Below are 26,126 nucleotides of genomic sequence, written 5' to 3'. Positions count from 1 at the left end.
CTTCTGAAGCACCAAAAAACCAAATCACACAAATTTATTATAAAGGCCATCTCACTTGGGATTGCTTCCCTAAACAACTTCAGGGAGCACCATTCACATAGACTGCAATTGGTAGTTCTGGTCTTCCCTGTACAGTGTTTTCATGAAGAGTAATAAGATTTGCTTTTTTAAAAATCACACGAAAAAAGTCAAGAAATGTAATAAATGGATTATGGAGCTGAGATTTTGGTTCTAGATAGGCTGGCTGAGTTAGTATATGCTTTTACAATTTTTTAAACTACAGAAAGTTTGCCTAAGTATCCTTTATTTATACACCATATTTTGCTTTAAAAAAGATGAGGTACAATTATATCTTTGTTGAATCTCTAAAGATATGGACTTTTAATGACTTGTGTCACTCGGATACAAATGTGAAATGTTAAGAGTATCCTCTCACTTTTCTGGAGGTCACTTGATAACAATTTCATCTATCATAGACATTGCAGATAATGTTTTTTAAAAAATATTATGGCATAGTTTTAATTTATTATGTTGAATCGTAACTTAATTTTGTCCCAGCTTTATTGAAGTATAGTTGACAAATAAAAATTGCATATATTTAAGGTATGTATCTTGGTGTTTTGATATACATTGTGAAATAATCACCATAATCAAGCTAATTAACATATCCCATCACTCACGTAGTTACTTTGTGTGTGTGTGCGCGTGTGTGTGTGTGTGTGTGTGTGTGTGACATATTTTATGATCTATCCTCTTACCAGATTTCAAGTATACAGTACAGTATTGTTAACCATAGCCACGTTTTAAACATTAGCTCTACAGGACTGATTCATCCTACGTAACTGAAGCTTTGTACCCTTTGACCAACATTTCCCCTTCCCCCCAGCTCCTAACAATTTCCATTACTTTTTTCCTCTACCAGTTTGACTATTTTAGATTCCACATATAGGTGAGCTCATGCTGTATTTGGTATTTGTCTTTCCATAGCTGATAATCTTGAAATCAGCAGAAAAGATCTTTGAGCGGCTAAAATGGACAGTACATAGTGCAGACACTGAGAACAGATTGAGGCATTCATCAGAGCTTTTAAACTCCTGCTTTATATGGAATTTTAACAAGCTGGATTATTTGATTTGTCAGTAAAACACTAAGGGAGCAAGAACACTGTTAGGTTCCTGTATAAATCAGCAATTTTAGAATGTGACAACTGATAGTCTAAAAGCAAAGGATACTGTATAAACATTCAGAAACCAGACAGGCCTGGGAAGAAGCCTGGCAGTCTGGGGCGATTAAGTGGAGGGGAAAATAACTTTCTGGTTCTTAATAGGCTCCAAGGTTGCCAGCTATTTGTTTTCCTGTAATCATTAATGCTCATCTGATGGCCCCAGTATTCAAGAACCAATTCAAATATGCATAAAGTATTACTTGTTAGCATTACTTGAATGTTCACTGCATACCAAACGCTTTACATGCATACTCCATTTAATTCACAAAGCAACCCTATGAGGTGGTTACTATTATTCTCATTTTATGAGGTGAGAAAGCTGAGGTTCAGAAAAATTGTTACTTGCCCAAGGAGAGAAAACTAGAAGGTGAAGAAACAGGTATTCAAACAGAGCAGGCTGATTCCAGAACTCACCCTTTCAACACTTTCAGAAATAGTTCTATAAAGACATAATTTAAGTAAAACAAAACAAAAACATTAGAAAGTGTGATAGTGTGATTTATAAGAAATATATATTTGGTCATTTAGATGTATATCTGGTGTTCAGCCACAACTCCTGACTCACAGCTCCCAAAACCTTTGGAATTTTCTAAGTGTTGAGAGTGATAGAGGTGTCTTTTGTTACATTAATGAGGTGACTTTTGGAAAGCAGTTAAGGATGGGGGCCTGTTGCCAGTGGAGCCAACAATGTGATTAGAGCGTTGGTACTTTCAGTCCTACTCCCACCTCCAGAGAGAGGAGAAGGGCTGAAGATGGAGTTCAAGGATTTGAACTCCATCCTTGATGGATGGTCAAGGATTTAGTCAATCATACCTATGGAATGGAGCCTCCATAAAAGCCCAAAATGATGGGGTTCGGAGATTTTTGGGGTTGGTGAACACAATGACATTATCTAATGATCTAGCAAGTAACACGTTTCTCTGAGTTCTGTAAGCCACTCCAGCAAATTAATTGAACCCAAGGAAAGGGTCATGGGAACCTCTGATTTATAGCCCATCAATCAGAAGCACAGGTAACAACCTGGATTTTTGACCTGCTTCTGAAGTGGTGGGAGGGGGCAGTCTTGTAGGACTGACCCCTCAACCTGTGGAATATGATGCTATCTCCAGATAGATAGTTAACAATTAAGTTGACTTCTCAGACACCCTGCTGGTATCTGAGAGTTGTTTGTTGGTGTGGGGAAACCCCCCCTTAACATCAATGTTGGAATTGATACCAGGATATATTTAGATAGTTGCATAGTTTTATGCATCTGGAAGATTCATATAAATGATATTGTGTGTATATATATATATATATATATATATATATATACACACACACACACATATATACACACATACATACATACACACATGTGTATCTATATGTGTATAATTTTTAAAACAAAACAAAAATGATAGTCACTCAATTTTACACACCTAGGAAATTCACATAAATGGGATAACTCATTCATATGTATTCATACATATACGTGTGTGTCTATCTGTGTATAATTTATACACACATATATAAATCTACATTTGTGATAAAGTTTTGATACATTCCCATTGATATCCCTGTATGGATAAGCCATGGCACTATCAAACATTATACAAGTATTAAGGAGGAGGCAGTTTAAGAGAAAAAGTTCTGCTCAGGGGTGAGCTGGTAATTCATCAGTGCTATGTAATTTCATTTGATGGGTGGTAAATGCCAGATGCCAGATCACATGGCTGGAACAACTGGGCCACCGATCAGCCAGTCTGAAGTTTGGATGAAATCAATCTCGCTGCCTTGAGGTGGAATCGCTCATTTTGCAATTACCCAATGAAGAAACTATGAAAACATGAAGTGTGTGTTGGCAAGCTCCTTCATCCATGTGAAGTAGAGAGCCCTGCAGTGGAGGAGCACATAATTGTCAAAGCCACAATCTCTCACAATAATGCAGCCTTTGGCTGTGCTTCCAGCCACAGTGAGGAACCACAACTCAATGACTGTGTTTAAGACAGATGTCAGGGCTGAAACAACCCCTTGGATATCCAGGTTGCTTCAGCTCACACGTGTGCCAGGGATGGTCAGAAGGAGCTCTCGCTGCAGACGCTCATGCTGCAGGGTCGCTAATATAATGTTTCTGTAACCTCAGGTGATGACTGGACTGTACATATACATTCAAAGAGAAGAACGTTTTATTTCTAAGCTACTTAAACCCAGGTGAATGCGTTTTGTGACTTCTCTCTACCTGCAGATTAAAATGCAAACTCCTCATCAAGCCTCATCTCTTGTCATTTCCCTCACCTTTTCCACATGTCCTATCTCCATTCAAACTAAGGTTCTTCAAACACATCTTTCTTGGTTGTGCTTCTGTGACTTTGAACAAGCCATTCTGCTTAGTGATGTTGTATTGTTCCCTCTCTTTTCTGCCAAGTAAATTGCTCATCCTTCAAGAACAAGCACAAATATCACCTGCTCTGAGGTTTTCTTGCTCTGCCAGGCAGGGTAAGTGCCTTTTCAGCATGTTATTTATATCTATTATGCGACTTGCTATTTTGTACTGTAATTATGTCCGCGTCTGTCTCCCTTCCTAGATTGCCTGGCCCTAAGAGTAAGGACTGTGACGCACTAATCTTTGGACCCAAGGCTGAGAATGGTGCCTCGCCCCTCCTAAGTGGGGAATAAATGTTTATTGAGTTAAAAAAAAAAAAGAATATTGTCCACACAGTTTATCAAATGAAGGTATTCTCAGGTAACCATCTACACAAAAAGTGTTGTTCAGAGGCTCCCTAGAGCTGGCAGAAACTTATGTGGGAGAGATACTGTATTTATTAGGTTGGTGCAAAAGTAATTGTGGTTTAAAAGGTTAACATAAATGCAAACATCACAATGACTTTTGAACCAACTTAATAGAATGCTCTCCATAATGATGAATGGAGGACTGTCCTCTTGTCTTTTATTGTGAACTGCTTTACGTGAGCATCTTATATGTCATGTATTAAGTTGAACCACATAAACTTGCTGATTCTGTAAGTCAGAAATTATCAATTTTTATATGGCTTAACCTAATAGTTTTTTTTGTATCCTGATTATTAATTGTAAAAAATCATGCAAAAAAAAAAAAGTCCCTTTGGTGTGAGAATGAAATTAAAGAAGAAAAGAAAGAGGAAGGCAGACAAGTAGGCTAATGGGTATTTTCACAAATGACAGTTGATAATTAGCAAAAAACAAACAAAAAACAACGTCAGTGACACACATGACAATGTGCGTTCTTCCTTCCATACCTGTGCTGGCAGCTAATGCTTGCCTTTGGGCTGTAAGACATCAACCCATATAGAATAATCTTCTTGTTTTGGCCTATAAAAGGGTTGTATTTTAGGCTGATCAGTTCTAGTTGGCCATCCAATGCACGATTTGGTTACTTAAGACCAACCTTCTCTGAAATATGGCACTAAGTGATGTTCGAGTGGCTAGACAAGAATTAAGGTCTCATAAATTCTAATTCTGGATGTGAAACTCACTTGATGACAGAACTTGGACAATCTATGAACAATCAGATTCTTGAGGGCGCATCTCTTCATTTGTTTTGGATATAAATTATACCACATTTCAGTGAGTCTAAGGTTCCATCATTTGGAAGAGGTACCAATATTTTACATATGAAAGAGAAAGGGAATAAAATGGTGTCCACATAACACAAAGCTTTATTCTGTACTTACTAAAAATGTTCTTTTAGACTTATCTACATGTAGATCGTTTGCAAGCATAAAAAGGAAATAAAAGCGGAATATATTGGTTAAGCCTTTCCAAAAACTTCCTATTCAGAGTTCAACTTCTCTGAGGCACTCTTTAGCTCAGAGGTATCGATGTCCACGGTCCTCCTGACACCGTCTGTCCTCTGTGCTGCCTAGAGCACTGGTGATGTTCATTTCTTATAAGAGTGCTCCACTGAATTGTCCTTTTTGGGCCTTTCTTGTGAGGCACTGACACCTGTTTGTAAGCTCTGATTGTGCACTTTTCTCTTTGGTAGGAAAGAAAGGTTTTCAGACATCAACTGGGACTCATATTTTTTTCTCCTTATTTAAAATATTTAAAATAATATATTTAAAATAATTTTTATTTTAAATATTTAAAATAATTTGTTAATTTAAATATCAAGGGTTTGCTTTGGTGGTCCCGCTGTTAGATCACTAGAAATAAACAAATTCACATGTGTGAAAATGACATCCTGGTTGTCCTGCTGAATACCAACTTCATGGCATCTTATAGTTGAAATATGGCCAGGAAAATAGGATAAGGGGAGAAGTAAGGGGAATACTGAATAATAAATGCGTAACAAGTCCAAAGATAATAAGTAGGATTCTTCAAGGAGGGTGTTTTCTGGTAACAGCATCTGGGAGTCAGGACTTTTAGTATCTTCAGGGTTGCTGGTTTAAACCTTGCATTTTCTCAGTTCACCCAAATGAGCAGCCTCAGGTGAAACTGACATAGATAGACTGGTCATCAGAGAATTGATTTGTTCATTTACAAAGGTAAATGTACCGATTCCAGAACCAAATCTGCCTGTCTTCTCAGACCATTCATCTTAGTAGGCAAATTTCCTCAACTGTATCATAGATTATAGGGTGACACACGTGCGGCAACTCTCGATAGACATCACTAATCAATTGTGGCATTCTTTCCCACTGAACCCAGAAGTGGCCTCAGCATTCTTTTTACTTCATTGCTTCAGGCAGTCACTACCAGTCAATTGGAGTTGGCACTCGAGAGGAATCCTATATACCAATCTTGGATTAGAAGATTGAAAAGCAAACATGTAATTAGAAATAAGGGAATTAAGTATTCTTTTCTGGGGTGTTTTTTTTTCCTATTTTTTCCATTAAGCCAGGATGGTCTGATGCATTGCCTTTCTCCAAACCAGAGATATGTCAATGCCAAGAATTACAATCACATCAGGAGCCATTTCCTCTAGATGATGCTGGAGGCCCAATTCCAATTCCTCCTAATAACCTTCTAATTACCTCCCTCCAGACCACTGCCCTTCCATGGGTCATTTCGGGGCTTTGACTGCTGTGTGAAAATAAAATACAGGTATTTTGGCTACAACCATAGTTCTACAAAATTACACACTAAAAATATCAGGCTTGTGGGAAAAAGCAAGTGAGGGCAGATGACTCAGAACCTATGGAACTTTGAACCGCTCACTAACAAAACAATAAGCATCATAGTAAAGTGACATCATAGCACAGTTAATATTCTCCCAGACTCGGCATCTTGCTACAGTGATCCACCCTTTGCAGCCTCACTCCTGGAGCTTGTGCTTCCTGTTTGGAGATGCAGTTGCCTCTAAAAGAGACTTTGATCGAAGTTAAAAATGTGATCCACGATGTAGACTTCTTTATGAATCTGTCACTTTAGTAAAAAGGTGATGTATTTGTGGTGTTTTCATCAGCACTTGCACCTTTGCTGAAGAACTTAGCATGGAAAACCCAGTGGTTCTTTAGACCGCTTGAAACAGCCACTATTTGCACTAAGGGAAGGCCCCTCTGGACATTCTCAGTTTTTTTTTTCTTAAGAGCTTCACATTTGCTAAGTCTTTATCTTTGAGAAAACTTACCCTGACGACTTGAAACCATAAACATGTATGAAACCAATATGATTCCTCTGTAATACTGATCTATTCCTCAATTGCATTTGAGATAATTTACATTTTAAAAAAAAGTGTTGTAAAAGACTGTAGGTAATTTTACTGCTTTCTTATATTCCACTACATTCCCGAGGGTCACTTTAATTATCCTTGGGTATGCCTGAGTCTTGAGAGCAGATGGAAATGGTTAAGCCATCACTTGTGCTTCTGATATTCACACTGCACCTTTTTTCTTTTTTCTGTTTTTTCCCCCCATCAATTTCAATGTCTGAGGGTGACTCCTTCCTTAAATTGTAGCCAGATTCCAGGGAAATCTTACTGTCTCCTAGTTGCCCACTAACTTGATTGGGGCAAACTCTAAGTAATAATCTCTTTGCACTGGCATTTCCCCTGCCCATTGTGCGTGTGAGGTACTGACCACACTGGCAGTATGAATAGCTAGGCAGGCTGTGATGGTATGGAGCTGATGCATACATTTCCTCACTTCCTCTCTTCTGTTGCCAGCATAAACCTGAACCCACGCCATGGAACATAAACAGCAGAAATTGAATATTTGGTTAACTTATTCTTTTATAGCCCCTATGCAAAGCTCAAAGGAAGTGGTTCCCAAAAGTCACTCTATGGCAAGAAGAGAAAAAATAAGGAGAATTATATAAGCTTATTTTTTTTTTATAGAGCTAAATGTATTCTATTTATAAATTTGTTTTGAGTTATATCTTTATTGTGTTGGGGGCTTATTCTTTTCATTAAATTCTTAGAGCTGTTTTTGCTTTTTAAATTCTTAACTGCTAAAAAGTTAGCAATATTATATAGATTCCCAAAACATTTAGAGGTAATTTACTGGTCCATGAAATAAAAATGCTTGGAACCACTGCACTGGGGCAAAGCACTTGATGTGGCTCCACAAAGAGTCTGTCAGCCTGAGGAATGTTTCCATAAGGACGGGGTGGGGCAGCAAAGGTTGGCATTGAAAAACCATCAGTAATCTCAGCTGACAATGGACAACCTGAGTGTGCACTTGATGAGTGGATGAGTAATTTTAAAAAATAGAATAAAATCTTGTGTAAAGCTTTTTTCCCAGAAACTTGCACAACCTCTCTTTTATGCAAATATTAATTTAGATAGAACCAGAATCTGGGGTAACAAATTCTTTGTTCATTCACCTGTGGCTAAATATTCAGGTGTTAACCACCAAAGGTGTGATGCAAAATAGGGACTTTAGGGAGAAGACTTGATTAAATATGGAATAAATACCCACTTTCAAATCGCATGCACCTAGAGTGTAAATGTAGTTTGTATTGATTCTCTGTATCCAACTCCGTCTTTACCGTATTCCCAAGGCATTGATCATAAGCATCTGTCACATGCCCGTTTACAAAAACAGGAGAAATGTAAATAAATAAAGGAGAGACCAGAACTTATGCTGATGTCAATGAAAATGTCTGTTTACACATTTATATATGGGGAATGAGTCCAGGCATTTTGAAAAAGATGGGACTTCAGTATTGTGTCAATAGTGAAAAGTACTATCAACCCCTAAGCAAATTTCCATTGTACAGGAAAGAGAGATCTGGGAAATGAAAGTTGAATATAAATTTTTTTTTAAGAGTACAAAATATTTTCTATTGGCCAAATTAAAAATGTAATGTTTCTATTCCTTTTTCTTATTTTTTAAAAGTCCCTCTGGGGGTTGATGAAAATGCAATAAAATGTTGCTGATTCCTCTACACTTAACTCATTGAACTTCAATCTGGTAAGAGATGTTATGTTTAAAAGCCTTTTTGAGCAAGCTATGAGGGCCGTGTATCATTCATTTTTGTATTCCCAGCATCTATTACTCCATTATACATGGTTAATGTTGAATAAATGTTTGCTCAAAGAATGTATGCACGCTGGCCAAAAAAAGCAACTACAAAGCTAATTCAAACTTTTGAAAGTTTTAAATTCTCGGTTTTCAAATAGTCCTTAAACATAGTGGACTTTTTTTACTCTATGAAAAATAATTTTCTTTGGTTTTTCAGTCTCTAAATTTTCCTTTTTTCTTTCTGAATTGCCTTGCTATTAGCCTCCTTCTATTTTATCACACGTGACACCTCACCATTCTAACCCAGTTCTTGAGCAGTTGCACTGTCCAGGAGACAGTCAAGTATTCTGGTGCCCAAGATTCTTGCTCTGACTCTTTTGTCATCACCCCTAGAAAGCTGACTTCTCCTCCTGTAGCTCACCTTTTGTAGACTCCACCCTAAAGCACCAGGAATATCTGAATCAGCCTGAATCTCAAATAGGAAGTAAAGATGGTTTCTTACTCAAATAATTTACCCTCATCTCATAAAATGCCATTGTAAAGAATACCTTGAAAAGTGTGTAAAATATAACTAGACAAGTGTGTATGTGTGAGTGTGTGTATAGTAGAATATAGAGATGTTTGCCTTTATTTCAAAATGTGGAGACTATTGTGACACAGTCAATGCTACTTCCATAGCTTATGGCTAAGCTGCAGTAAACCTGCACAGATAAAAAGTCTAAATAATAATTTAAATATTTTTTTTCTCTGGGAGATGGTAAATACAATCTTAAAAGCTATAGGAGTCAGAGAGAAAAGAAACCAATTTTTCTGCGTGATCTGGACAATCATGATATCCCTATCTTTTTAAAATTCTTTCTTAGAATAGTCAGATTTTTGTGGCACAACCAAAAATCATATACATATGGAGTATATTTGTTATATTGTTAGGAAAAGTGATGATAAGAATTATTTCTGAACTATACATTGCATATTATTGAAGATTAGTTATACTCAGAACTGGGGTAATAATGATAAATTGGGGGTTTTCATTATACCATTTAATCTATTTTTAGGTATATTTCCTTAAAAAATATTGTACCTCTTTTGGCCACTGGTCTTTGAGACTCTCAGTCCTATATTATGTTACAGTACTTAATATTCATAAAAAGCTTTATCAACACATGGTTGCTTTTCTGCAGAGATGATAATTTTTAATTGGTTCTTATGTGTTACATTCATCATCTCATGTTGCCTCTGTTCTACTTGTCTCTCCAGTGTTCTATTATGTTTAATGGTGATTTTATAAACTCGTTTCTTTGTTGTGCTTTAGGGAAAGGTTTGTTTGTACTGTGGATTCCTGGCTACAGAGCTCTGTATCTGGTACTACAAAGAGCTGCTATAAAGCTACTATTGGTTGGAATACCCTAGGTGTGAAGAAAGGGATGTGGTTTGGTCAGTTCTCAGTGGAGCTTTTTGCTTTATTGGTATTTATCTATTCTATTTGAATAAACCACTGGGTAGAGGCAGGCAGAATGTGCCACAAATCAATTATATGATCCATGTAGCAGCTTTAGTGAGCTTGAACTGCAAAAAGACATAGTTTGCTGAAATTGTATATTCAATTGCTGAGGTCTACGTTGAATCCATTTAGATCTAGTCTATCTTTTAAAGTCCTGAAAACACTGGAGCAATCTATTTTGATGAGGATTTGTTCAGAACAAGCACACAATAAAGAATGAGATGCTGTTTTCTCTAGTACTGATGCAGTAATAATGGACAAAACAATAGTCGTATTGTATTTCCCTTTAGTTTTTAATTTAATAGAAAATTGTTCTGTTCTTCAGCAAATTTTAGTATATCCATTGATTAACTCTTCAAATATCTGTTGTGTTCCTAGTGGTTGCTGAGCACTGTATAAGGGTACAAAAACTAGTTCCTAGCCATAAGGTGGTTTAACGACTGGACTCCTTTTGTTTCCATCTAAATGTAAATGTTGCGCCACAATTTCTCAAAGGATCCAACTGCTTGGGATCTTGGGATGCAGAGGGCCAAAAGTGCTTTTGATTGTGAGTCTAGAGATTAACCTAAAGTCATCTTTTCTACTCAACTGAGCCTAATCACATCTCTCTCATTTAAGTTAATAGCTGCTTAATTCCTCCCTAACTCAATCTTTCTTCATCCCCTCTCCCATTTCTTTTTTCTTCTTGACCATCCAGAAGCATGGCCCTTATTTCTTTCTGGTTCTCATTTATATTGAATGGATCCAACAGCTTTTTGTTTGGGCTGTGCAATTATGGCAGAAAGATTGCACCCATTTTGATCCTCGGGTCTAGAAGCAACCTTCTTTCTACTTTCAATACTGTGAAAATAAAAGGTTCAATGGTTTGTGCTCCTCAGAGAGACAATAGTGGAGGATAAAAAAAACAAGTGGTTTTAAAAGTCAGCTTAACTGTGGTATAATTTATACATAGTAAAATTCACCATTTTTTATGTGTACTGCTCCATAAATTTTGACAATGTTACAGAGTTATGTCAACTACCACTATAAACAATGTGAAGAGTATTTCTGTCACATCCCCCCCAAAATTTCCCTTTGCCCCTTTATGATTAGTTTTCTTCTCTCAATCACAGCTCCTGGCAACCACTGATCGGTTCTCTGTTCCTACAGTTTTGCCTATTCCAAAAAGCCATACAGATAGAATAATACAATATGTAGCTTTTGAGTCTGGCTTCTTTCACTTGGATAATGTTTCTGAGATTTATTCATGCTATTGCAAATATTGGTAGTTTTTTCCATTTTATTACTGAGTAGTTTTTATTTATGGATGTACAACAGTTCGTTCATTACCAGGTGATGCATATTTAAGTTATTTCCAGTTTTTGGCCATTATTAATAAAGCTACTATGAACATTTGAGATATATGGATGTATGTCTTTATTTTTCTTGAGTAAATCCCTAAGGGTGGGGTTGCTGGGTCATTTAACTTTGTAAGAAAAGATGAGGCTGTTTTCCAAAGGGGCTGCACCATTTTGCATTGCCACAATGATAAGTAAGAATTTCAGTTGCTACACTGCCTTGCCAGCATTTGGTCTTCAGGGTTTTTTATTTGAGCCGTTCTAGTAGGTATGTTATAGTATTTCACTGTAGTTTTAATTTACATTTCCCTAATGACCAATGAAATACAGCATTTTTATTGCCATCCACATTTCTTCTATTTTCTGTGCTGTAAAATACACATAATGTAAAATTTTCCATTAGTAATAGCCACTGGCAGACGCTTATCTGTTTTCTGTCTCCATGAATTTGCATATTCTGGATATTTCATATAAATGGAATCATTCAAGATGTGGCCTTTGTGTCTGGTTTCTTTCACTTAGCATAATCCTTTCAAGGTTCATCCATGTTGTAGCATATATCAGTATTTCATTACTTTCTTTTTGTCCTTCAAGTATTTAATATGTGCATTTCTATATAATTTCCCATGGCTCTTCTTATTAGAAATATGTTGAACACGTATTTCCCACATAATGTCTGAGTTTTAAAAACAGGTATAATTCATTGATTTTTATGGCTGAATGATATTATGTCTTATGTTTATACCAGATTTTGTTTATCCATTCATGAGTTAGTTGTTTTCACTTTTGGCTATTGTGTATAGTGCTGCCATGAACACATTTTTCTTGAACACATGTTTTCAGTGCTTTTGGTTTTTACCTAGGAGTGAAATAGCTTGGTCATCTTGTAATTCCATGTATAACTTACTGAGGAACTGCCAAATTGTTTACCACAGTGTTTGAACCACTTTATATTCCCAACAGCAAGGCACAGAATTCCAATTTCTCTCACCAGCACTTGTTCTTTTGCTTTTTCCTTTTTAAAAAATTATAGCCATTTTAGTGGGTGTGAAATGGTGTTGCATTGTGTTAATTTCTATTTCCCTAATGCTTAATGACATTGGGCATCTTTTCATGTGTTTGTTGACCATTTGTATCTCTTCTTTGGAGAAATATCTATTCAAGTCCTTTTGCCCATTTTAAAAATTGGATGGTGTAATTTTTTCTGTCGAGTTGTAAGGTTTTTTAAAAATATATTCTCAATAGTTGAACCTTTTCAGCGAAGTGATTTACAAATATTTTCTCCCATTCTATGGGTTGTCTTATTACTTTCTTGATAATACTTTGATGCACAAAATTTTGAATTTCGATAAAGTCCAAAATTCTTATTTTTTTATCTTGTTGCTTATGCTTTTGGTGTTATATCTAAGAAGCTATTGACAAATACAACAAGACTGTGAAAATTTACCCCTATATTTTTGGATTAATACCCAGAAGTGGGTATTTATCCGAATAATGGGTCCTTCATTGTCTCTTGTTATAGCCTTTGTTTTAAAGTATATTTTGTATGGCATAAATATTTCTACACCAGCTTTTTTGTTTGTTTGTTTGTTTCCATTGTCATGACATATCTTTTCCCATCCCTTTACTTTCAGTCTCTGTGTTTTTTTCTATCTGATGTGATTGTCTTCCAGGCAGCATATGTAAGGGTCTTCTTTTCTTATCCCTTTAGCCACATTATCTTTTGATTGGAGCATTTAATCTATTTCCATTGAAACTAATTATTGATAGATATGTAGTTATTGCCATTTTATTATTCATATTTTTTATCTTTTTTTTTCCTTTTTGTCTTAAAGAAGTCCCTCTAAGATTTCTTATAATACTGATTTGGTGGTGATGAACTCCTTTAGCTTTTTATTGTCTGGGAAGCTCTTTATCTGTCCTTCAATTCTAAATGACAGCCTTACTGGGGAGAGCAATGTTGGTTGTATGTTGTTGCTTTTCATCACTTAGAATATTTCCTGCCACTCCCTTTTTGTCAGCAAAGTGTCTGTTGAGAAATGAGTTGCCAGTCTTATGGGAGCTTCCTTGTAGGTAACTAACTGCTTTTCTCTTGCTGCTCTTAATATTCTCTCTTTATCTTAAACCACTGGCATTTTAATTGTGATGTGTTTTGGTGTGGGCCTCTTTGGGTTATTCTTTTTTGGGACTCTCTGTGCTTCTTGGGCTTGTATGTCTATTTCCTTTGCCAGGTTAGGGAGGTTTTCCATCATTATCTCTTCATATAGGTTTTTAATTCTTTGCTCTTTCTCTTCTCCTTCTGGTACCCCTGTATTGCAAATGTTGTTATGCTTGATATTGTCCCAGAGGTCCCCTTAAACTATCCTCATTTTTTAAGGGTTTTTTTTTTTTTTCCTGTTTGATTGGATGTTTTCTGCTACCTTATCTTCTAAATCACTGATTCAATCCTCTGCTTCATCTAATCTACTGTTGATTCCCTGTAATGTATTCTTCATTATAGTTACTATATTCTTTATTTCTGACTGGTTCTTTTTTATGTTTTCTATCTCTATTTTATATTTTCTATCTCTTTGTTGAAATTTTCCCTGAGATCATTGAGCATCCTTATAAGCAGTGTTTTGAACTCTGTGTCTGATAGATTGCTTGTCTTCATTTTGTTTAGTTCTTTTTCTGGAGCTTTGTTCTATTCTTTTATTTGGGACATATTTCTTTGTCTCCCCATTTTGGATGCTATCCTGTGCTTGTTTCTGTGTATTAAGTAGGGCTGCTATGTCTCCAGGTCTTTGTATAATGGCTTTATGTAGGTGGTGTGCTGTGGGGCCCAGTGGCGCAGTCCCCCTGATTACCTGTGCTGGGTGCTCCAGATGTGTCCCTTGTGTGGGTTGTGTGTGCCCTCCTGTTGCAGTGAGCCTTGGTTGCTATTTGTATGTCAATGGGAGGGACTGAGCTTGGGCTGATTGGTTGTGAGGACTGGCCATAACTACAGCGGTGGAGCTGTGGTGCAGGGGCTGACCCTGCAGAGCAGGGTTCACTTTAGTAGGTCTCTGCTGACTGCCTAGTCTTCCCTTTGGGTGTGTTGTTTTTGGAGGTGACCAGGTAATGTTCTGGCTCTGTCCAAAGCTGGCCATTGGGCCTGCCAGTCCCAGGGCTTCCTGGGAGGGGCCCTGCCGCAGGCCAAGTTCAGCCACAGCCTATGTCCTGCTCAGGGCCACCTGGTACGAGCCACAAAGCAATCCATAGATGGCTGCCACCTGTGCTGGGCTTGGAGGTGCCTTGAGAGGCTAAAACACAAACTGAGGCCAGCTACCACTAGTGCCAGGCTTAGGGCTGCTCAGCCAGAGGTAGGGGAAACACCAAAGGCAGATGCTGCTTGTTTGGCTTTTGTGAACCTTTGAGAGATTTTACGAAAGTCCTTAGCATAACCTAAAATGAGCCTTTTGGGTGGAAAAGACACTGAAGTGGTTTGGGGATGTCCGAAAGTTGGGTGCAGCAGGGTCTTAGGGAATCACCAGGGCAGGACAGATGAACAGTGTTAGCCTTGTTGATGGAGACTCAAATATGGCAGCACTTGTGTCTGCATGCCAGGAGTGGGGAAGGCTCAACAACAAAACCATGGATTGTGCCAGCACCTCTGTCTGAAAGAAAGCTGCCCCTCTGGCCTTCTACGTGGAGCCAGATAATTCAGTTCCAACCCATATGTCCCGACGTCTTTTGAGCTGTTGCCCCAGTGCTAGAATTCGTAGTGAGTGAGTCCATCAGCTAATGAGTCTGTGTGCAAGCCCTTGAAGAGGATAGCCTGGGACTCCAGTTGCCCTCTCACTCAGCTACAATCTCCACTGGTTTTCACAACCAGAAGTTATAGGGATTTCTCTCCCCAGGAGTGGAACTCTGGGCTAGGGAGCCTGGTGTGGGGCTGGGATTTCTTGCTCCTCCAGGAGGACCTCTGCAGCCGAGATATCCCTCCCAGTTTTTAATGGTCACACACGGGTGTAGGACCAGCCTGTTCTGCATCTCTGCCTCTCCTACCAGTCTTGAGGTGGCTTCTTCTGTATTTCCTTAGAGGTAGTACTTTAGTTCATCTAGACTTCAGGCAATTCTCTATGATGATTGTTCTGTAGTTAGCTGTAATTTTGATGTGGTCATGAGAGGAGGTAAAGACAGCTTTTACCTACTCTGCCATCTTCACCAGAAATCATCTATTTCTGGACTTTTGATTCTGTTCCATTGATCTATATGTCTCTCCTTATTTCATTGACTCATGGGATGTCTTTATTTATTTAACTCTTTAATTTCAACAATGTTTTGAATAATAGTTTGTTCATTTACCAGGTGACGAATATTCAGATTATTTCCAGTTTTCATTGTAGAATTGTTACAACTCCATGGTTAAATTCACACCTGTTTTTGTAAAGTGCTATTTCCGTTTTGCCCATGTAAATATAATTGGGCCATTTGGTTTCTTATTACTGATTTGTGAGAGTTTTTTTTATATTCTGGATACCAGTCTTTTATTAGATATATGTTTTTGCAAACGTTTTCTCCAAGTCTGTGGCTTGTTTTTTCATTTTCTTTACAGTGTCTTTCAGACATTGTTTTTAATTTTTATCATGGTCAATTTATCAATTTATTATTTTATAGCTTTTACTTTTTGTGTCCTATCTAAGAAATGTTTGCCAAACCCAATATCATATCAATTTTCTTCTGTGTTTTCATCTAGAGGTTTTATAGTTTAAGGTTTTATATTTAGGCCTATGATCCATGTTTAGTTAATTTCTATATACTGTGCAAAATATGGACTTTAGAACCTAAAGTAACATGTTCCAATTTCTATATTTTGCTTCTTACTAGTTGCATCACATTAGGCAAAACATTCAACATGAGCCTCAGTTTCCTTATTTAAAGCAAAGATAATAACATTTACTTCTTTATCTGTGAGAATTGTTGTGAGGATGAAATTAAAATAAGTACAAAAGTACTTCTAAAATCAAAGTATAATGTAACTATTATTATTATTTATAGCTGACAGCAGCAAAAGAATGATAGTATAAGAATGTGTCATAATTGGGGGAAAGCCAGAACTCAAACAATTAGCTTCAGTAGAGTGAGGTGTTTAAAAGCACTAGCTTTTAAATAGGTCTGTGTTTGAATTCCAGTTTTGCCACTTCCTAGCAGAAGAACCTCACACAAAGTACTGAGCTCTCTAATTCCCAGCTTTCTCACCTATGCAATGGGGAAGGATATATAAAATATAATGTGGTTGGAGGATGAAGCGAGTTACAAGGAAAGTCTAGTAAACTACACAGATTAGGGGATTAATAAATGGCATTTTTGAGAGAGGGAATGGATATACTCTCTAAAAAAACTGATGTGGACTGTCATGGTTTATTGAAGTGCTATAACAGATGATAGCAAAGACCAAAGTGAAAAAGAATGAGTGTCCCTTGCATTATCCTGCCTCTGGGAAAGTACATGTATTGTTGGAACATCATTCTAACGTCATTTCCTTTGCCAGCCTGTAGGATTTAGCTCAAGTGACATCTTCTCTTAGGAAGCTATGTATTACCACTTTCTTCTCAAATCTGCTCTGTGTTCACATAGTACCTAGTGCATAACTTTCTCATAGCAGACTGCACCGTATCATGATTATCTGTTTATTGGTTGGCCTTGCTGATTATATGGGAAGCTCCCTGAAAGAAGGGAGCTGTCTTTGAGTCTTTAGAATCCAGTATAATGTCTGACACAGAATGGGAGCTCAATAAATGTATGTTTAATGAAAAGACGAGTATATACTATTAATTTCTAATGTGGGTATAAATAGTGTTCGTCAACTGAACATTTTTGTATCGCATAATACTGATCTCTACTCTAAACAGACCAAGTATACTTATTCTTTATGTATTAGTGTTAGAATAGGGCCTAATTCTCTTAGAGTGTCCATGCCCATATAATAACATCCATCATCCAGCTTTAACTAGTTATATTGGATGCAGATGAATATATGTAACATTTGTCCAGGAAAAATGACACAGACTCCTTTTTAAAGTTTTCTATAAAGTAATGCTGTTCAAAATAATTGGTTCTTCTGAACAAGTGTCATACTGACTGCATGGCAGGGTAAGTCCCATGGGTACTTGAGAAAGTTATTTAATTAAACTTACAAGTGTTAAAATATTTAATAGCTCACATAATATGGAATTTTGTGAAAGGGGGAAATATCTACCCATAACACTTCAATTAAACTGTGACTGTATATTCTTAATTCAATGATTGGAATTTCTCAGCTGATGATCTCACATATTCGTAGCTACCTCATAATAAGCTGAAGCAACTGGTTAATTATGTGCCAGTGACAAAGAGGTGAGAGATTACTCAATGGATTACTCAGGACTGACACCTGTTAGATTTCCTGCTAGTGATGGATTGGGTCACACCACGTAGTCCACCGATCCCAAAAGGCCCGTTTTGGCTCTCCATAGGTTAATGGAAACTTATGGCACATAGGCAAGAGTGCTCATGGCCATAATTTCATGCCAGGAAATGTTGACTCATGGCATAAATGTGTTAAATGACCAAACACTGGAAAATGTGTGAGTTAGTTTAGGAATGAATGGCAAGAAGCTGGAAAAATCTATAAGCTTAAAAAAACTCAACTGAGAAGAGTTGTTTGTGTCCGCAGGGATCCACCACTTTTATCTCACTTTGTTCTGACATTATTCAACAGTCCCTATGGTATGACTAAGTGTCATTACTTCTGGCATTGAATCAGTCCTCCTGAAACTTTCCTGTCCAGAGCTATCTGCATATGAGAAACAGAGAGAAGAGAAAAGAGAGAAACTCAGAAAACAGAAGAGAGTTAAAAAAAAAAAAAGTGAGACAGCATGTGGCCATCAAGAGAAGTAATTAATAAAAGAGAGCAAGGGACACAGAGCTAAGCTACTAAGAAATGACCACGGAAGCACCTTTTTTTCTCCACCCCTTTCTCCCTCCTCTTTGTACCACTATTTAGTAATATTTATTGAGAACTTGCTTTGTACTAGTGTCTGTAGTCAATGCTTTCTGCTGTGTTCTCTCGTTTCATTTTAATCACTAACCCTATGAGGTAGTTCAGTTGTTACCATTTACAGATGGGGACCCTGAGGCTTTGAGCTGCCCTCTACTTGCTCAAAGGCACAGGGATAGCCAAGGTTTGAACCAATGTCTGTCTGACTCTAAAGTCCAAGATCATAATCACAGCACATTATCAAAAGTCCAGGAATTATAATCACAAATATGGGGAAAAAGTCATAGGATTGGTGGCAGAATGACTAAAAAAGCATGATTTCATTGTGGAAATCAACTAGTAAACAACATACCTAATGTTGTTTAACTCATAAACACCAGTGAATATTGTCTTTCAAAGTACTTATCCTAGAAGGCCATATGTTTAAATCCATAATGATGCCAATGTCTTTTAGGGTTACCAGCTTTAAACTGCTTTTAGATTCAGCCTACTAGCCACATTAAAAGAGATAAATACAGACCGCTATATTTCTTTAGTTATATCTATAAAAATATTTGAGAAAATTGTCAAGATTAACAATTTTATTAATTCTATTGATAAGATTTAAGTCCAAACGACTTTGTTTCTAAAACATCAAATTCAAATTTCAAATTTCATGATCCAAATGATGATATGCTGAAGAACGCTCGTCAGGCTCTGAAAGAGATGCCCCTGCTTGTTAAAATAAGGGTGTAGCTTATCAAGGGACTGACTACTTTGAAAGAGACAGTCTTGGATTTATAATTTATATTCCTACGATCAATAAGTCACTGCTTTCTAGTTCCTACCTACTTAAAAGAAGAAAATGAGGAAAATACAATAGAAAATGCATAAGAGAACAAAAAAAAGAAAATATCCATCACCACCTGGCCTTCCAGTGTTGAAATTAGATTTAAGTACACACCAAAAATTACTCTGATGAGAGAATAATGTAAGTATATGGGTGGTCTCGGGCTCTTCTCTGTATACTCCTCCGTCTCCCACCAAACAAAAACCTCTAAAGGAAAATTCTGGCCTTGCACTCTTGCACATTTCCTCTTTTCTCTTTTATTCCTTCTAATTTCTAGCAGTACTATGCCAACTGCAGTAATCAGTTGGGGAAGACAGGAGGAAGGTAAAATGGGGAAGCTGCATTGAAAAGGGCACAGATTTTCCTCTTATCTAACAAGGAAGAATGAAAGGAGAGAGTCAAAAGTGAAGAATGTGAATGGGAAGCTGAGGAGAGGAAAGGCATAAAAAGAGATAAGCCCACCGAGCTGATTGTCTGAGAAAAAAGTGTGTGGGGAATTAAGTGTTAAGGGTGCAAAGAGATTTGAGGGAGCTTCCAGAGTGGGATATATAAAAAAATGAAGACAGAGACTTCAAAAAGTACTGTTGAGGATGATGAATTTTGAATATTCATTAATGTTCTAAAAGATATTAGTAAAGATTTGAATTACTTTATATTCCTTTTGGTAGGTGAATTGTGTTTCTTTGCAACACAAGATGGGGCCATGAGGGGCTCTTGATTTATTGAGGTGATATTAGTATGAAATTTATAGTAGGTGTTCTCAATGGGAAGACTTTAGGTTGCTTCTAAATCCTCATAATTGTATGCCATTTTGTATTTATGTGTACTTAAGTATTTTGAAATAATGAGAACCTTCATGATCATTGCTTTTATCAGATTCATAAAGAGCTCATGATCCTTCTTAAAAAATATGAAAGAACTACCATTGAGGAAAGAGAAGGTACAGTCTCAGGGTAAAAGACTAAATGAAGACATGTAACTATAAAAAATAACTGTTTCCTGATTCTACCTCAAAAGCTTAACAAGCTAGTCCAAATCCATTTAGTTTACCAAAGATTCCATTGTATTCAGTCACCACCTCCCTCTCCCTGTTCCTGTCCCCCCGAAATTCCTCTCTTGATCTCTTTGGTATTTAAAAACACATTTGATAAATTTTGAAAAATAAAGTAACCCATCAGTTATGTTAAATGAAGTGAAGTAAAGGGCCCTTGATGGGGGAAATTAAAGTTAAAGTACTAAGCAACTCAGACATTGACTATAGCTTGAAAAAGGCATCCTGATATCCTGAAACAAAGGGAAGCACAGCCAATAGTAATGGTTTAGAGCATTAAGGTAATCCAACTGATTAAATGTCCCGTCAAGGTACATGGAAAGGCATTTTCAGTTATTATTCTTCTGCCGAAAGGATCACTATATCATACTTGTTACAGAAACCGTAATTCAATGTATCACAGCCTAGGCATCAAGCTATATTAACTGGATAAACATTTAAATTACGGAGGGCAAATAGCTGCCAAAGGGCGGAGCCAAGAACCATGGCAAATCTGCCATTTCTTTGTTATGTTTGTTTGAGCCACCTACTCAGGTGTTTTATTTGAACCCCAAATGGGAGGCACCGAGCTGCTCCCAAGTCGTCCAACACACCTTCTTTCTTCATCTGCCTCTTTCCTCCTGTAAGAGCAGCACCCCCAAGAATGCACTGTTATCTTACTCAAGATAGAAAATTCAATTTAGTATTTTAGGAGAAGGCCTTCGGCAAATATTATCTTCTAGGGTTCTATGAGCAGAGTACTAGCCATGTTGAAGGTATTGTTTATATGGTTATTGAATAAATGAGTAACCAAATGAATAAATGAAAAAACATCTATCTTTCACCCCCCCCCCCACTGCTGCCAATGAGGCATCACAGGGCGGGGAAGAGCAACATCAGGGAAACAAGAAACTGACCACACACAAAATAATCCCTCAGCTCTTTCAGATAGCAGTCACTTCCCTAGAGTGACTGAAGCTTTTAAGAGCTGATACTCTGCAGTTTTTATGAGGGAGGTGGGAGATACTGTCTCATAGAATGATAGGGAGATTATCCTGGATTATCTAGGTGAGGCCAATGTAATCACAAGGGTCCTTAAAGAAAAAGTGAGGCAGGGGAAAAGCTCACAGTGATGCAGTATGAAAAAGACTTGACCAGCTGTTGCTGGCTCAGAGGATAACGGAAGGTGTCTCAAGCCAAGAATGGGGGCAGTTTCTAGACTACATCAAAGGCAAGAAAACGGATTCTCTCTTAGAGCCTACAGAAAGAAACACAGCCCTGCCAGCACTTTGACTTTAGCCCAGTGAGACCTGTCGTGAACTTCTGACCTCCAGAACTATAGGATAATAAATTTATGTTGTTGTAAGCTACCAAACTTGTGGTAATAGGAAACAGAGGGGTGGTGAAAAGGAGTGCAGGACTTAAGAGTCAGGCAGGCTGGTTTTGTCACTACTAGACATGGGACCTTTGGAAATTTTATTTCATGTCTTTGAGGCTTTGTTTTTCATGTTGCTGTAGTGGGTTAAAACCAGCCACCTCTAAGGCTACTTTTAATATGAAGTGAGATCACATCTTTGAATTGGCAGCTCCAGGCTGCCACACTGGGTGCCCATTGTTGCTATGACCCTTTCTCCTCTTCTTCCGATCCTCCAGTCACTGGGTGCCAACATGCAGTATAGGGATCCCCAACAAAGAGAAATAAAATGAATGGAGATAAAAAGTCAAGTCTGGGAGGTCTATGTTGGGGAATCACCACTCACTGCCTGGGGCAGGGGACATCAGTACAGTGGGCTATGTAGGATTTCATAAAATGAGGATTAAAGGGGCTCTATCACTTTTTTTGTCAGAGAGAGAAAAGAAAAGAAACAGGGTAGAGTGTGAACAATAGGAGAAGATTTGGGTGGAGCAGGAGAGGGGGCTGAAACAAGGGAACATAGAATGGGAAGAAGTCTGGGTAGGATTTCCCCTGCAAAGGGACTATAGCTCTAATTAGATATAAGGGCAATGTCAAAATCAGTTGTTTGTTCCTCTTTTTTTTTTTTTTTGTCAGAGTTTCTACACCATCCTTCCCTTCAGTTTAAGTACTATATTAGAACCTATTCATACACAAACATTTATGAATTCATCAAAGATAGATCATGTGTCCGGTGATGGCGAGGGAATAAGGGTGCATTCTTTTATGTCAGATTTCAAAGGTTAAGCTGGACCTTTTAAAAATATTGGAGAAATGTTATTTTGGGACTAATAATTGAAAACTAGTACAATGCTATTAACTCTCTGAAATTGTCATTAATTATCTCTTTTTCTAAGGTAATATGGGAGATCTATCTATCACCTATCTGTCATCTATCTGTCTCACAAAGTACATGATATCTCTGCCATTAACAGCAATGCTGTGTTCTATAGAATGATACTCAAAGTACAAGGAGAAGTATGCGAATAGTGGAAAATACAAAATTCTAAGGTTAAATGACAACTTATTCCCATCTAGGCTTTGCAACCAATGTAGATTTCATAACTATAGAGCTATAAATGTACTGGAATAATTTCAAGAGAGAAACAACTGAATTGTAATAAAAATCATTGCTAGGGTTTAGATGTACTTTGTGTTCAAAAATGTTTTATTACATTTTGTGATATTGCACAACTTTGAATAGGTCATTTTGTAGTAAGTTCAAATCTATTTCTACAACACATTAAATTTTAAGAAACAAGTAGATTTTAAACCATCTTTTTGCTTTATTAATAAGTTATTTTAAGAAAGTCACAAGGAAAACTCAAAAACCATTGTTTTTTTAAAGGAATATTTATAAATTGCAAAGTGACTTGCTGTGCAATATTATCTAGCTTAAAATTATATCAAGAAGATGATTTTCCTATCTTCTTTTGCAGGTCAACCTAAAATTGAGTTAATTATCACTTAAAGACACTAGCTATTAAGGTTTTTCAATACTTTTAAAAGGAAAAAGTAAAGTCTTCTAAAATGACCATGACATGTTTAAGTAAATGTTTTCCCAAAAGTTTCACTGTGTCATTTAACTTGAGAAGATAAGAGTAAACACATAGAGCAGTTTTAGGAAGAAGTAATTTACAATTTCCCATTTCCTCTGATTTTGGAAAGCCCTTTAAAATCTACAAAATCTGCTGTGATTTCTCACAACGCCACTTTTTCTAAACGTTTCACAACTCAGATAACCAACAAGTGTTGATAAATCAGTTCATCAATGGGCTCAGAAATCTTAGGAAAAAAGAGACAACTCTTCTTTTTCCTTCTGCCATTTGCTTCATTGTCCACAAAAGACTTCACAACAGAGTTTACAGATCAAAAAATTGTTTCTATATAAATGATGAACGTCTAAGTATTACCTTGTTTTGTACACCTGAAACTAATAAATAAATTAATTAATAAAAAAAAATAAAATAAAAAAAAAATAAATAAAAAGTAAAAACGTAAAAAAAAAAAAAAAATTGTTTCTAGGAGTACTGACAAACTTCTACTGGAATATGCAGAGACTTTCAGACAAGTCAACATTTACTTAAAGAGCTTTAAATTTGAACTAGTAGAGCAATCAGCAGGTTTACCTAACCCTGAGAAACAGCTCAACTAGCTGATCTATGCAGGTATTCATCTTTCTTCCCCAAAGAGCTCTGCTGGCAGCAGTCAAAACCAAAGTGGGAACTTAATAAAAATGAAAACTGTGGTAGCAAAATACTCTTACAAGTTTAGTTTGACATATTGCAAAAATTTGGGAGGTTATAGTGGTTTCTATATAGCCACAGTACCGATTTAGAGAAACCCCTGAGAAATAGCTGAATTTTGATATATAATCTGCCTGCTTGTATAGGCAACCCCAGATTTTCAGGGTGTATAAGTTTTGAGATGGTAGAATTTAAACATCACATTGGAGAAAATGGTATGCCTTTCTTATTGAGAAATAACGGGGTAATAAAACCTGTAGAAGTTTACACTTCCACATTAGGCAAAGGATGAGAAAGAAATAAAAAATCCGTTCTGCTTACCTATTCAGAAAATGTGCTCATACTACTGGATTCTCTGATTACCTGTGAATATCTCCATTTCTGACATTTGGTAGCAACTGGCTGAGGCAAACCCGGCAAAATGGTTTCCAGCTGCTGGAATATTAACTCCTGCACATCCTCAAGGCTGTGTTCCAAGTGTGTCACTCCAAAGGGGACAGTGGTGTGAATCACAAGAGAAGGCCCGATTTCTGATGACGCTAGTGTAAAAGAAACATAAACATGTCTTATGGTGGGTAGCATTTCAACCCAGGTTTAAGAATTGATCACAACAACCAGACAATAACTGTAGGGAAAACAGATTCAAATCTTTGAAGCATAAAACGAGGCTATTTCTGAAATTCAAAATCAAGTTTCTCTGAAGAGGAGAAAAAAATCGTGATGCATTTTAGAGAACAAGTTTTCAGGCCGTGCTAAAGAAACAGAAGGAAGGGTAAAAAGAGCACCTAGTAGGTACGGCCTTGGATATAATTAAATTTATTGGTACATTCGTCTTCTCTCTTCCACTAAATTATAAACTCTTCAGGGCAGAAGCCAATTCTTACACATAGCCTATATTTTCCTTAAATTCTAAGGACAAAGTAGATATCCAAGAAATAATTATTAATTTTTGGTTAAATGGATTACAAAATATTTTGTTGAAATTATTAAATGCCAGAATAAAATATCTTTGCCACTTTTGAAAAACTAAATCAAGCTTCTCTCTAAAAACAGGCTTGACCTCATAACATTCACCTTTATCTTTTAAACAGCATGAAAAATAAAAGTCTGCCTCATTTATAACATGGAGCTAGTTTCCTTTTTTGTTTGCCATTACATTTCACAATTACAAATAATGAGTGTCTGCTTCGTATCTTTCACTCTTTAGTGAAATATAGGAATGTTGAATAAAGTTTGAAGTTGAAAGCAACATTACTGAAGCACTAGAAAATACAGTCTTGGAAGGAACGTTAACAAGGCTTTGCCTGTTATTATTATTTGTTTAAATCATGCAGAGGAGAAAGTTGAGGGGAAATAATAATAGATCTGAAATGTATGAAATAATAATGTGAAAGTTGGTGTTCCCCGCTGCAGAGAGAAGAGAATACTAAAGCATGTAAGGTAATGACAGGGATTGGCAAGTCTGATTCTGAAAATGGTTAATTAGGGATTCTAAAGACAATGATCTATTTGAGGTAGGTTTGTTCAATTTTACATAGAAAAAAAAGGTTGAACCACATAAGCCACTTAATGTGCCCATTTAACCTCTTTACATTTCAAGGAGTGTTTTTTGTTGTTGTTTCTTTTGGTTTTCTGTTGTTTTATATCAAATCAGAATGTTAATACCAACCACATAGGTCCGTGGTGGGGATTAAATAACATCCTGCACTTGAAATGCTCAGCACAAAGTAGGTGCTTCATAAATGTAAGCTATGGAAATAGAAGCAATAAATCAGATACTTGTATATACAAAGGAAAAGTTCCTGTGGAATTGCACAAATGATAGGTGTTATTTTTTTGTAAAATACTTCATTTTTCCTTTGCTCTTTGCTCTCTCAGTTAAAAATTGAACAGGGAAGATCATCCCAAAATGCTATAAGCATTTTAAAATGAAGTCAGTGCTTCCAAACATGTTTATATATATGAGGTGGAAGGTTTGACTTCGAGATATGTGCAGTAAATGCAAAGGTAAGGAGATTGCCCACTGTTTTCTCCTCACTGTAGCTGGAACAACTTGGAAGAGGAAATAAAGGGACCATCTC

General features: G+C 36.8%; 1 protein-coding gene across 3 annotated transcripts in view; it reads right to left on the bottom strand.

Moving 5' to 3' along the window:
- Nucleotides 1–26,126, bottom strand: part of RNLS (renalase, FAD dependent amine oxidase) — a 259,728-nt gene that overhangs the window by 3,729 nt on the left and 229,873 nt on the right. For 2 of the 3 annotated variants that reach the window (XM_081075144.1, XM_081075146.1), the window contains one exon: nucleotides 24,409–24,584. In XM_081075144.1, coding sequence (XP_080931270.1) covers nucleotides 24,409–24,584 — 176 coding nt within the window. Of the gene's footprint in view, nucleotides 1–24,366; nucleotides 24,585–26,126 lie in introns of all 3 variants that reach the window. The other variant, XM_081075145.1, reaches the window with a different exon arrangement.

This window comes from Rhinolophus hipposideros (assembly GCF_964194185.1).
Source record: "Rhinolophus hipposideros genome assembly, chromosome: 15".
NCBI classification, from domain to species: domain Eukaryota; kingdom Metazoa; phylum Chordata; class Mammalia; order Chiroptera; family Rhinolophidae; genus Rhinolophus; species Rhinolophus hipposideros.
Note: the sequence above shows the minus strand (reverse complement) of the source record. Positions and strands in the feature narration are given on the sequence as shown.